The sequence below is a fragment of the Amia ocellicauda genome, chromosome 1 (genome assembly GCF_036373705.1).
Source record: "Amia ocellicauda isolate fAmiCal2 chromosome 1, fAmiCal2.hap1, whole genome shotgun sequence".
NCBI lineage: Eukaryota > Metazoa > Chordata > Actinopteri > Amiiformes > Amiidae > Amia > Amia ocellicauda.
Window position 1 is genome coordinate 5300752 of NC_089850.1, and position 14619 is coordinate 5315370.

Below are 14619 nucleotides of genomic sequence, written 5' to 3' on the forward strand. Positions count from 1 at the left end.
TGTGCTGGTGTGTGTTGTTTTGTGGTTTCATGTCCCCACCCATAACATTTGAGTATGATTATAAGAAATCTAATTATAGATTGCATATACCAGATGTTACATATTTTTTTTTTAAAACATCAAAAGACATACAAATGCAGGAGTAAAAGTATCTAATAGTGTCACATAACATATTAGGTCAGCAGGTTCTATTTTCTGATTCCACTAAGTCCAGTGAATGCAGGTCAATGACAATTTTTCTTTCTCTAATCATTGAAAATCAGGGAAATGTGTATTGGATCATCACAAGTATGTCACATGTCCGGCTTAGCCATAATGGTAAACTGGCATTGAGGTTTTCAATTTTACAATATAAAATACATATATTTGTAGAGGGTCAGATTGGTATGAAGTACTGTATTTTTATTTCCACGTTAATACTTAACTGAAATGATCTAGCTGCATCCTGAACCTTCTAAGCACCTTATCAGCTTCCTTTAATGTTAACTACGACAGATAGTGTCATAGCAAGATTTTACATGTTGCTGCACTTTGCAGAAATATTTCATTTTCTTGATCTTTCTGATATTCTGTACACAGTATTTTTTTTTTTAGATGTGATGATGAAACATGAAAACAGATGCGTCTAACTGTTATATAATACTATAAGTGTATATAATAATTTAGTGTGTCTATGCTATTGCTGTCGTTATACATTTACTTGTATGTACTTCTGTTGTTTGGTCACACAGATATTTGAGATACGCCTATACATACATCAATGGATCAATGCAATTGTCATTCTCCTTCACAAGAAAGGAGACAGAGAAGAGCTAAAAAAAATGTAGGCCCATTAGTCTATTCCCATCTTATACAAAGATATCAACACATTGCTTTCAGACACCCTGGTCTTGGCCCAACCAAGAGAACAAGCAGGATTCAGAAATGGATATAACATGATGGATTGAGTTCCAAAAGGTATAGGAAAGACAGCCTACACCAAGACACTGACAGTAGCTAAATGCGAAATGTTACAGAAACTGGAAACTGGAATCACAAGAAGATACTGAAAAATAATTGGAATGGATCCGATAACTAAAATATGTGACATTGAAAGAGTGAAAATGTTAGAGAATGGGCCAGACACATTGCAAGAAGAACAGATCAAAGATGGACAAAGGAAGCTATTGAATGGATCCCGAGAGATTAAACATATCATCATCACCATTTACCATCAGCCTATATCAATCCACTGCTGAATGAAGCCCTCAAGATGTTTCCCCTCACTTCAATCTACAGCTTGACTTTTTCATGTCATGCCTGCAATATGTTTGATTTAATTTCCCCATCTGTTATGTGGTGGGCTTCATCATGCCCCCCACCGTCACCAAGCAGACTTTAGTGATCCTACATAGAATCTGCAGAAAATCTGAGCATTTATTGTATAAATGGTCATATTCTGCACAAATTCTGTGCAGAATGATGAAAGTCTGCTCAATGTGATCGCACCCCATGTAAATATATAATTTAGAGATATCTTCAATTGCATTTCAAGATATCTTTCAATATTTACAGATATATTTCAATGTTTTGAAGATATCTTCAACTGCACTTTAAAATATCTGCAATTAATTTAGAGATATCTGAAATACATGTATAGATATCTGCAAATCATTTGATGATATCTGAAAATGACTTCCTGTATGTAGCCCAACATTATCACTTTCTGTTCACTTTTTCATACATTTCTATGTAACTGAATTAGTAAACAGGAAGTGTTAATCTCATCCAACATACAGGAAGTGATTTATTATTTATATGTAAGTTATTTTAAGATACCTTGAAATGTAATTGAAGATATCTTTAAATGATAATTTGGCTTACCATGTTTAAAAACACAGACAGAGTGATGCATTCTGGGTATGGTAGTTTTCTGTAGGAAGTATGCTTACAGGCATGTAACCACTATTATCGATAAAAAGTAATGAGATTAAAGAGTTGAAAAACAGACTACAACTGCAGTGGGTAACTGTAACTGGATTTAATAAAAGTCTGTTTTGGAAACGGTGTAGGACATTAAGTAATATTTGATCTAAATCAAACAACACAGTAAGTGATATTTTATTTATAAAGCTACTGAATTGCATATGTACTGTATCTGTTATTTATGATTTATTATAGTACTATGTTTTTAGCACAACTTATGACATATTGTGGAAGTGATTTCTAACAGAAAACTTGTTGATCACAATGTTTTGTCAGTGACTTACTTTGGTGATTAATTATCAGTGATGATAGGTGATAAATTGTCCCTGGTGATGTTCCTGATGAAAAGTGTGTGACAAATTGAGGGGATACCAAGTGCGTTATTCGTATGGCATTATTTATGTTTCAATTAAATTAAATTAAAGTAAGAGTCATTCTTTTTAACTACCGATTAATGGCAAACTTTGGATTGCACTAATTTAACAAGAATAGATTAGATGTAAAATGTAAATTCTATATATTATGCACAGCCCCAGATTGAGAGCTGCTGGTTTAAGTGACAGTATTGATCACTTGTAACTCATCTATCAAAAATGTTGTTTTAGCCATCACAGAGCACTGACAATAAAGAGTAGTGATTTAAGCGGTTATGAACACGTGATCGTAAAAGCATTTTTAGTGGCCAGTGTATTGATAGACTTGGACAATGAGGCTTTTTTTTTGTGTGTGCTTATTTATTTTTCATTATGCCACATTTTTCTGTGTATACTGATTATCTTGAAAAAGTGGACTTTTATTACTGTGGAAGAGCAAAACCACTTTTCTTATTCAGTTTCTGATGCACACTGTGTCACAGCTAATGGATATGAGTCACCCACACGGCTCAAGGACAACTCTGTGAATGCCAAAACTATTTAGCAGTTTGTTCATTTCGAAATAACATACATAGTTCTTGAGCTAGTTCAGCCTTCTTCAAGGAAAATAATCATTGTATGCCCTTAACATTTGGTGATTGACATTGACCATGACGTCAATTTCAGCCACATTTGTTTAAAGATTAGCATCTGTGTGCTTTGCTTTAGCACCCATCAAATGTTTATTTAGGGGTCTATTGAAAAGCAAGCTTTGATTTATTCAATAATCTATTTCATGTTTCATTACAATGTGGTACACGGGTTGGGCGATGACTTAAAAATAATATCTCGATATGTTTACGTTTGGGTGATGCACGATATATATATCTCGATATTTCTTGTTTTTATCCAATCAAGCTACAAAATAAGACCAATGACATTTAAACAACAAGTCTTTATTTAATTAAATATGCAAAACTAACAAATACCACATGCAGGCTGTCATGGTAAATATATGCAGAATGCAACACAATATACAGTGCAAGTGTTGTGTGATTACTATTACGTATGTTATGTTGTTATGGGATATATATGTACACAAATACACAGTATGATTTACTGTCACATAACAACAATAACACAAGTAATAGTAATCACGCAACACATGCGCTGTAAAAAGGTATAGATTCAGGCAGATTTACCACATCCAGGATTATAGTGGCGCATTTAACATCTGCTAGACAGGGACATTTCTTCTCTGACTGTGGCGTATCGATTCTTCTTACCTGTACAGCACGTGCTAATACAAAAAAGTTATAATAATAATAATAATACTAATAATAATAATAATAAAAACTGTTGTACCACTTCACCATCATAATCAAAAGAAAATTAAACGTTCTACATTTGTTTGCATTGCGTTCCAATTTATTCAAATGCAAACCAGCTTTATTATTATTTATTTTTATACATATTATATCAGTCTAAATTAGCGGGGGTGGGGGTTGCTTGCAGATTGAGTTTAGCCCGGCGACGCGAGCTGGGCGAAATGTGTGCGCTTGCGCATTAAAGTATATCTTGGTTATTGTGGTTATTCTGCGTCAGTTCACTCTCCTCCATGTCTGTCTGTGTGTGTGATGCACATTTCTTACCTGAATCCGACACGTGTGGAAGAACCGGGGAGAACGCAAATTGTTGTCCAAATGATGTAAAAAATCCTGCCGTAAAGAGTGGGATTTGCGACACAACTGTATAAACGATAGAGCATAATATGAAATGATAGATGGTTTTCTATCATCACACGATACATATCGCCATATCGCACAGCCCTAGTATACCTTTTCTCTTGAAAGCAGCCCAATGCAGTGTTGGGCTGTTAGGCTTCAGTTTATGGCTTTGTGGAGTTAAAGAAAAGCTCAATGCAGTTGGTGTTTGAGGGAGGCTGAAGTATTATTATTATTATTATTATTATTATTATTATTATTATTATTTTTATTTCTTGGCAGACGCCTTTATCCAGGGCGACTTACAACATAAGTGCAAAACAAAGTGCAAAAATACAGTTAAGTAAAGGCATCAATCATTACAAATTCAATTTACATAAAACATAGTAATTCAAAATATAATACATTTTACAACTTCCAGTTTACACAGGCAAGTACAGTAATTGAAGTCCTACATCCTGGACAGTAAAAGCTAAGTGCTGTCAAGATGTAGGGTCACAGTCAAGGGCTACGGGAAAGGGAGCAAGGGGGAAAACAATCAAAAACGCAAGAAGCATAATAAAACTCTGTGAAGTGCTATCTAATGGGTATTAAAAGGATTAATATTATAAGTACTGTCTGAAAAGATGTGTCTTGAGTAAGCACCGGAATGAGGTCAAGGACTCTGCTGAAGTAGGGGATGACAGTTCAATAGTGTTTCTCAAAACACAAAACCAAGAAAACAAAACAAAAAAAAAATGAAATTGTATGCACTCCAATACATCAGTTACAGCAATATTTTATTCTTTTACAAATGTCTTTTCACTTTGCATCCGGACAGCACATAATGAAATCACAGCTCTAAGAACAGGTGTTGAAAGCAAACATATTGTCAGGCTAAACATAACAAAAGCACCCATCGTGGCAGTCCAGATTTAAATTGGAGCAAACTTTGTAAAGACAGGGTGCATGAAAACCAAAACCTTTCAAGAGAACTCTAAACAAAGGGTTTGATTTGTTATGCCTACAGCTGTGTATGTCTGTTTGACTACAGAAAAGGCCCCATTGGTCACAATTTTGAATGCATTTCTTACTGAGATATTTAGGAAGGCCTGCAATATTATTATTATATTTCGTAGGAGATAGCTCAGTAAGATGTAATCTCTTCCCTTTCCATATTCTTGTCATTAGACACACAAGATTGAAAATCTAACAAATATCAATGGAAGGCTGTTGACACCTTCCCATTCAAAAATGAAAGAAATTAACTGAAGAATCACAATAAAGACACCAGTGGGCATGTCTGTGCGTCACAGCTGTAATGCAGTCTCATTCCTTTCAAACTTCAATTAAAGCATGTTACATTTAGTACACTGTAGTGAATTCAGTTCAGTGGTACAGAAACAAGACCCAAGTATTTTCATATTCATTAATTATGATCTGAAACATCTTGTAAGAAAAGCTGGGCTATCAACACTTCTGGAGTGATTGTGTATCTTCTACACATTTCCACATACAGTTAGTTCCATAAATATTTGGACAGTGACACAATTATCATCATTTTGGCTTTGTACGCCACCACAATGGATTTGAAAGGAAACAATCAAGATGTGCTTTAAAGCTGGGTATGCAATCCTGAGAGGCCAGCAGTTAGCAGCTTGTTTTGAAAGCATAGAGCCGCCCTCGCTTCAGACACATGCGCACACACAGAGCTGAGTCTCAGCACCAGGAGGAGAGATGTGTTGGTGGAATATATATATTTTTTAATACATTTAGACCACTTAAATTATTGATTGCTATCAGGATGTGAAGAGACTTTCAACCAGTATAACACAAAATGTTTCTGGAAAAGATTGCATACCCTACCTTTAAGTGTAGACTTTTATCTTTAATTGGAGGGTAGTTACATTCAAATTGGGTGAAGGTATAGGAATTACACCCATTTGTAGATGTGGTCACCCCAATTTTAGGGGCTAAAACGTATTTGGACAAACTAACATAATCATGAATTAAATTGTAAATTTCAACACTTGGTTGCAGAACCAAGACCTGCAACCTAGAACCCATAGACATCACCAGATGCTGGGTTTTTTCCCTGGTGATGCTCTGCCAGGCCTGTACTGCAGCTGTCTTTAGTTCCTACCTGTTCTTGGAGCGTTTTGCCTTCAGTTTTGCCTTCAAAACAAACCAATCAGAGAGATAGCAAAAACATTTGCTGTGGCCAAATCAACTGTTTGGTACATTCTTAAAAAGAAAGAATGCACTGGTGAGCTCAGGAACATCAAAAGGCCCGGAAAACCACGGAAAACAACTGTGGCGGATGATAGATGAAATATTTCCCTGGTGAAGAAAAACACCTTCACAATAGTTAACCAGATCAAGAACACACTCCAGGAGGTAGGTGTATCAAAGTCAACAATCAAGAGAAGACTTCACCAGGGTTAATACAGAGGGCCACAAGATGTAAACCATTGGGTAAGCCCCAAAAACAGGAATACCAGATTAGAGTTTGCCAAAAAACATCTAAAGAACCCTGTACAGTTCTGGAACAACATCCTATGGACAGATGAGACAAATATCAACTTGTACCAGAATGATGGGAAGAGAAGACTATGGAGAAGGGAAGGAACTGCTCATGATCTGAAGCATACCACCTCATATGTGAAGCATGTTATGGCATGGGCATGTATGGCTGCCAAGGGACCTGATTCCCTTGTATTTATTGATGATGTGACTGCTGACAAAAGCAGCAGGATGAATTCTGAAGTGTTTAGGGCTATATTATCTGCTCAGATTCAGCCAAATGCTTCAAAACTCATTGGACAGTGCTTCACAGTGCAGATGGACAATGATCCGAAGCATACTGCGAAAGCAACCCAAGACTTTTTTAAGACAAAGAAGTGGAATGTTCTGCAATGGCCAAGTCACCTGACCTGGATCCAATTGAGCAGCATTTAATTTGCTGAAGGCAAAATGCCCCAAGAACAGGCAGGAACTAAAGACAGCTGCAGTACATGCCTGGCAGAGCATCACCAGGGAAGAAACCCAACATCTGGTGATGTCTATGGGTTCCAGACTTCAGGCAGTCAGTGACTGCAAAAGATTTGCAACCAAGTATTGAAAATCACAATTTAATGCATGATTAGAATTAAAGATGAAATTCTACACTTAAAGCACATCTTGATTGTTTCAAATCCATTGTGGTGGTGTATAGAGCCAAAATGATGTCAATTGTGTCTCTGTCCAAATATTTATGGACCTGACTGTACATATCTGTGCTTTAGATTATATTATACATTTTCTGTTTGGGTGTCATGACAATGGATGACAGGTTAAACTGCCTTGGGTAGCAAAGGAGCTGTTCTCTGCTCTGCCCACTATCTATGAATGCACTGTAATATTACTTCCCACTCTTAACTGAGGTATTAACATTTATTTCACTTTTTACTCATTTTTGTTGGGCCACGACGGATCACTGGCCAGATCGAGGTTTCTGAGGTATACATTATAGATAGGGGTTGACAAGTGAGGTAGACCCATGAAGGGAACAAGTTTATTACGTAGTTTATTGTGTTCATGGCCAAATAAAGTGTCACCGCTCCGGAAAAGGAGTCTAAAAGAATATTGCTGTGTCAACATCTGTCTGTCCAACAACACTTAAACACCTCCCAACACATAATGCATGGTTCCCTCACACTCTTCATAATCAATACTAATCAGTAGGGCACATTGGAAACAAAAACCATTGACTACCGTTAGCAGTAGTATATAGCTATAAATACAGTCTGTCTAATATGCAGCTACATCTTAACTGATAATATCTGAGAATACTGTCTTATATGCGTGTTTGTGTTGCAAGTGGAAACTATTCTGCGTATCTCTATCTGAGAAAGCATGCAGGAAACACACAGGAATGTCGACAGGAGGTTTGCTGGAGCTGTACAGGGACAGATAATGATTTAATTAAAGTGTTTATGAATTAAGGAGTTACATGGCACAATTGCTTTGAGATTTCAGTGGTGTGCTGAGGAGCTCTATGCAGATAAGTAAAGAGGAACATCTGACATTGACATGCCATTGCTTTCACACCATGCCTGCGGCTGGGCACTGTGATTCTGGATGCCACTCGCTGCACTGTAAGATCCTACAGCTCATATTAGAAATATGGTGACTGAGTTTCTTTAAACCCAGGGTAGACACCATAGAAGCAGGCAGTGATTGTTGGGGAAAACTGAAGTTTATTTAATTGTGGGATCCTTTCCCAGCAAGAGCAGAGGATTAATATCAGGCTTGTCCTTGAATTAGTCAAAAACAAGAAAATGAAACACAGTTCAAGACTTTATCTCACACCAAACACAGTGAGAAGTATGCAAAAATACTAATTAATGAAATACCTCCACACCAACAAGATATCAGAAACCCTACCAAAACCCGGGCCACCACTCAATCTGGCAGTGAGAGGTCATTGCAGCCTCGCTCCATGTTTTCACATTTTGGTTTCTTCACCATTGCTTCAGTACAGTCACTTTACAATAAACCACATCTCAAAGACATTTGTGTGTACTTCTGAAAAAATAAACCATGCACTATTAAATAGCAGATGGGTGACTATCCATTAGCAAAGTTGCATTTTATGTCGAAAACTGAAGCCAGCTTTTCTCTCTGCTGTACTCCAGGCAGTTTGGATAGGCACAATGTATTTTGGTTATTATGTCACTCACAACCTAATTAATTAAATGATTGGGCTTAATTCATCACAGTTACCATGTGTTTAAACTATTCAGTGATTAATGATTTAGAGAGACCTATTTACTCAATAATATGTACTATAAAACTACTGTACATATATTCCATTGTGGCTATATAGACTATATATTTCACTTCATGTGCAAAAGACAAAACGTACAGTCAGAAATGCATAGCTGTGAATAATCTGGCATTAATCTAAGTATAGTTGAGGTTTTCTTGAGGGAAGAATGAATACTTCTATGGGGAACTGAGATATGGGTCCCAGCCTTTTGGTAGAAAGCATGTTTTGAAGAAAAGTATAAGATGCAGATTGTGTAAATACCCCTGGAGGTAATCAGCTGCTCAGAAGGGGGAGTGTGTTATTTACGGGGTTGTTCTATTTCTTGACTTGTTTTATTGTATATCCAAATATGTGAGATTCATTTAAATACATAAAATCCTTTTCTAGTTCAAATTTCCCCCAGGACGAGACACTCTGTGTTTTTTAAAACATTGCTTGTAGCATTAGCATTCACATTGTCATAAAAACACAAACATATTAGAACTAATTCCGGATATTCAATATAGTTAGATCATGTACTAATGTTGCTGTATTTTTCTTGTAGATGTGTGTAAACAAGACAATACAATCCTGTGAATCTCTCCTGCTTGACACTGGAATTTAGTGTTTTCAGTTTTATTTGGAAAGCTGTGAAAACTCACATCCACTCTTATCTAAGTAGGTCTGGTATCATTTGATTGGTGTTCTCACTCAGCTCATTCTCAGCTTTAACATGTTGTCATATTAAAAATATAATCTTAACTGCTTCCTGAAATAAAACCACTAAAACACATGATAAGACTGACCCCAAAGGACTTGGGTTTGGGTGTATTCTTTAGATGTAGAGGTATAAGAACATAAGAACATAAGAAAGATTACAAACGAGAGGAAGCCATTCAACCCATCGTGCTCATTTGGTGTCAATTAATAACTAAGTGATCGAATGATACTATCCAGTTTCTTTTTAAATGTTTTCAGCTTCAACCACATCGCTGGGGAGTTTTTTCCAGATTGTGACAACCATTTGTGTCCCTGGGTGTGTGTGTCCCTGCTGATCTGGAAAAGCTCCTCTGGTTTGATGTGGTCGATGCCTTTCATGATTTTGAAGACTTGAATCAAGTCCCCATGTAGTCTCCTCTGTTCCAGGGTGAAAAGGTTCAGTTCCCTCAGTCTCTCAGTAGGACATTCCCTTCAGACCTGGAATAAGTCTGGTTGCTCTCCTCTGAACTGCCTCTAGAGCAGCGATATCTTTCTTGAAGTGTGGAGCCCAGAACTGTACACAGTATTACAGATGAGCTCTAACTATTATTATTATTATTATTTATTATTATTTATTTCTTGGCAGACACCCTTATCCAGGGCGACTTACAAAATAAGTGCAATACAAAGTGTAAAAATACAGTTGAGTACAAGGCATAAAACATTACACATTCAAATTTACATAATACAGTGCAATTCAAAGCATAATGCATTTTACAAATTCCAGTTTACACAAGTGAATACAATATATGAGGTCTTACATTGTAAAAGCTGAATGCAGACAAGATGTTAGGTCACAGTAAGGGCCACGGGAAAGGGAGCATAGGGGAGATCAAAATAATACGAGTACTAGTAACACAAGAGGTTTGATAAAACGCTGTAAAGTGCTATCTTACAGGAGAGTAAAGGACTAATATTACTGTCTGAAAAAATGTGTTTTGAGTAAGCGCCGGAAGGAGGTCAAGGACTCTGCTGCAATGCAACTAGTGCATTGTAGTCTTAACATTACTGCCCTTGTTTTAAATTCTACACTTTTGACAATATTCCCTAACATTATGTTTGCCTTTTTTATTGGTTCCCCACATTGTTTGGCTGGAGAAAGTGAGGAGTCAACATAGACTCCTAGGTCTTTCTCATGCGTTACTTCATCTAGATCTATACCTCCCATAGTGTAATTATAGTGGACATTTTTGTTACCTGCATGTAATACCTTGCACTTGTCCACATTGAATTTCATCTGCCAGGTGTATAGTTTCCCAAAGATTAACTCACACTTTTTCCTCCACATTAACATTTGAACAAATATATTGTTTGAATGTATAATTCTTCAGTATTTCAGAAAATATTTTTGAAATGGAGCTTGTGATTTGATGAGGACTGCAATGCTACTGTGTTTCTGCATTAATGAAATGAAGACAAATGCAGCAATAGTTTAATATCGCTATTAACTATTTGACATTAATGTCCCCATAAGTATTTGTATACCAGGTAAAGAATGCTTTTTGGAGACACTGTTGTTATGAAAGTGAATGATTTTCCATGAAGTAAACATTGATAAGAGTCTTCACAACATTTTGCTGGACTGCTAGACTGTTTATATACTGATCAGTATTCATTATGTTCCCTTTAGTGTTGGGTATAAGCCATGCACTGCCACATATGAAGAACACAGCCACATTTTCTCAAGTGAGGAGAGGAGACTCACAGTAACGGGAGAGAGACCTGTATAAGGTAAAATAATTTACCCAGAGGTTTGCTTTACCTGTTCAGTACATTGACACAAGACACATAAACTTTAAATTACTTTCCGTTAGTAGTACAACTAAGGTTAGGGATTAATATTAATATGTAAATAAATTTATTTCCATATATTTTCTCATTTTATTTCAATGAATTTTGCCAGTTAATTTCACATTCTGCAATACATACTTTTAAAACATTTATTTTTTCAACTGCTCCTTGTGTTGATTTTTAAGTATTGTTCTAATTGATATTTTAAGAATGGGCTGTGCCTGCAGCAATCAGAAACCCGAAAAAGACACTACTGACCAGTGGGAAAAAGAGAACGGGCATCTAAACAATTCATACCCTCTCAGAGGTCCTCTTGCTGTAAGTATGCACATTTCATTGAGGGTTTAATTGCAATATTCTTTGCTAATAAATAGTTTTTTTTAATGCAACGCCTTCACAATTGGTGTAAAAGACTATTAGAAAAATTAAGACAAATAATAAGAGTATGACTGGGCTCTAATACCATTCTGGTTGCTAGTAGCTGATTTAATTGAGAACTGCATCAAGCTTTTGTTAAAGGGCCCCGCTAAATGTCATCAATAAGAAGGTAGCATAATGTGTTCCTCATATTAATAACATTGTGTATTAAGATATTCAATAGCCTACATATTCTATGTTCATTTAGTTTCCATTTGTGACTCCGTTTACATACTGAGTTCACAGGATTGGTTTCAGCTGACCTTGTCCATTTGTTTAGGGGTCTTAGGGAGGTAGCAATAACTCAAAGCTCATCTCTTTTATCATTTTGTCCAGCAGCTGGCTTTTATTACAAGCAAGTCCCCTTTAAAAACTCATTGAAGGTTTGAGTGAGGGATTGAATATGTATAGGACAAATATATATATATATATATATATATATATATATATATATATATATACACTCACCTAAAGGATTATTAGGAACACCTGTTCAATTTCTCATTAATGCAATTATCTAACCAACCAATCACATGGCAGTTGCTTCAATGCATTTAGGGGTGTGGTCCTGGTCAAGACAATCTCCTGAACTCCAAACTGAATGTCTGAATGGGAAAGAAAGGTGATTTAAGCAATTTGGAGCGTGGCATGATTGTTGGTGCCAGACGGGCCGGTCTGAGTATTTCACAATCTGCTCAGTTACTGGGATTTTCACGCACAACCATTTCTAGGGTTTACAAAGAATGGTGTGAAAAGGGAAAAACATCCAGTATGCGGCAGTCCTGTGGGCGAAAATGCCTTGTTGATGCTAGAGGTCAGAGGAGAATGGGCCGACTGATTCAAGCTGATAGAAGAGCAACTTTGACTGAAATAACCACTCGTTACAACCGAGGTATGCAGCAAAGCATTTGTGAAGCCACAACACGTACAACCTTGAGGCGGATGGGCTACAACAGCAGAAGACCCCACCGGGTACCACTCATCTCCACTACAAATAGGAAAAAGAGGCTACAATTTGCAGAAGCTCACCAAAATTGGACAGTTGAAGACTGGAAAAATGTTGCCTGGTCTGATGAGTCTCGATTTCTGTTGAGATATTCAGATGGTAGAGTCAGAATTTGGCGTAAACAGAATGAGAACATGGATCCATCATGCCTTGTTACCACTGTGCAGGCTGGTGGTGGTGGTGTAATGGTGTGGGGGATGTTTTCTTGGCACACTTTAGGCCCCTTAGTGCCAATTGGGCATCGTTTAAATGCCACGGCCTACCTGAGCATTGTTTCTGACCATGTCCATCCCTATATGACCACCATGTACCCATCCTCTGATGGCTACTTCCAGCAGGATAATGCACCATGTCACAAAGGTCCAATCATTTCAAATTGGTTTCTTGAACATGACAATGAGTTCACTGTACTAAACTGGCCCCCACAGTCACCAGATCTCAACCCAATAGAGCATCTTTGGGATGTGGTGGAACGGGAGCTTCGTGCCCTGGATGTGCATCCCACAAATCTCCATCAACTGCAAGATGCTATCCTATCAATATGGGCCAACATTTCTAAAGAATGCTTTCAGCACCTTGTTGAATCAATGCCACGTAGAATTAAGGCAGTTCTGAAGGCGAAAGGGGGTCAAACACAGTATTAGTATGGTGTTCCTAATAATCCTTTAAGTGAGTTTATATATATATATATATATATATATATATATATAGCAATATGAGGAGAAAATGATATAATACATTACATACAATATTATTATAAAAGGATAATATAACAGTCCTACAATGGATATCCGTCACGCTCTGCGGGACACGGGAATAGGGGGACCTAGTTGCGGTGCTTGGTGGAGGTTGTCAGACAGGCGTGGGTAATTAGATTAATTTGTTAATTTAGTTGTATGAGTATGTAGTTACTTTGTTCCAAACTTTGTCACTCTGTACCAAAGCTACCGGCAAAGCATTTCCCCCGGGTTGATATACATTTTTGACAGATATTTCTGATACAGTAATGCTAGGTGTAGTATATTACATTATTTCCTGACTATTTTCTTTTAATTGTATCGTAAGAATATGATGCATTTCACTGCAAGTTCCTTGTTTTTTGCACATGCAGTAAGTTATGCTTTTTTATAAAAATAGAGCACAATAAATTGATTTCCAAGCACCAGGAATAGTTAGTGTATTTAATGTGATTTTCTTTGAGCTATTGTCTAGTGTCCTTGGTGACAACAACACATATTCTTGTCTCTTAAACATCAAGAGAAGCAAAATGTTTGAAAAATAAAAACAGGATGATCGTTTCAATGGAGTGGTAGTTATACGTTTACTGCTTAAGTGGAATCTTCACAGTTTTCTTAAGGACTCTGAAAATATTGAATTGAAAATTAGTATAGTTCAATTAACAATATTTACTAAATGAAATGAATACTTTTGACTACCACTGTTGCATATTGCAAAGCAGTGTCAAACTCTATCATAACTCATAATTTTGCTTTATATTTTACAGCCTCCAACTGATAGAAGACTAGGTGCTCAAGACGAAGGTAAATTGTGTTTGTCATAAAAGCATATTCACAGCATTTTACGCCTTTTAAAGTCAACTAATGAGTATGTATTCATATTCTTTTACTGAACTAATTAGCTCAACCCATAGAAAAAAATGTTATATGTAATTAAAAATGATTATACATGCTCATGCTATTATTTAATATATATGTAGACACATATAAATAAATCTACAATAACAAATCCAAAAGTGTTGTGGAGCAGTCTTGAAAATGTAAGTCAGGTTGGCCTCCTGTCTTAAGCTTGAAGAATCAGTCTCTCTTCCTGCAGACA

At 36.6% G+C, this 14619-nt stretch overlaps 1 protein-coding gene across 1 annotated transcript in view; it reads left to right on the forward strand.

Annotated features, from left to right (window-relative positions):
- The window catches only part of blk (BLK proto-oncogene, Src family tyrosine kinase), a 50906-nt gene that overhangs the window by 16346 nt on the left and 19941 nt on the right, over nucleotides 1-14619 (forward strand). The window contains exons 2-4 of the mRNA XM_066707690.1: nucleotides 11200-11300; nucleotides 11570-11678; nucleotides 14288-14324. Coding sequence (XP_066563787.1) covers nucleotides 11571-11678; nucleotides 14288-14324 — 145 coding nt within the window. The 5' untranslated portion in view covers nucleotides 11200-11300; nucleotide 11570. The remainder of the gene's footprint in view (nucleotides 1-11199; nucleotides 11301-11569; nucleotides 11679-14287; nucleotides 14325-14619) is intronic.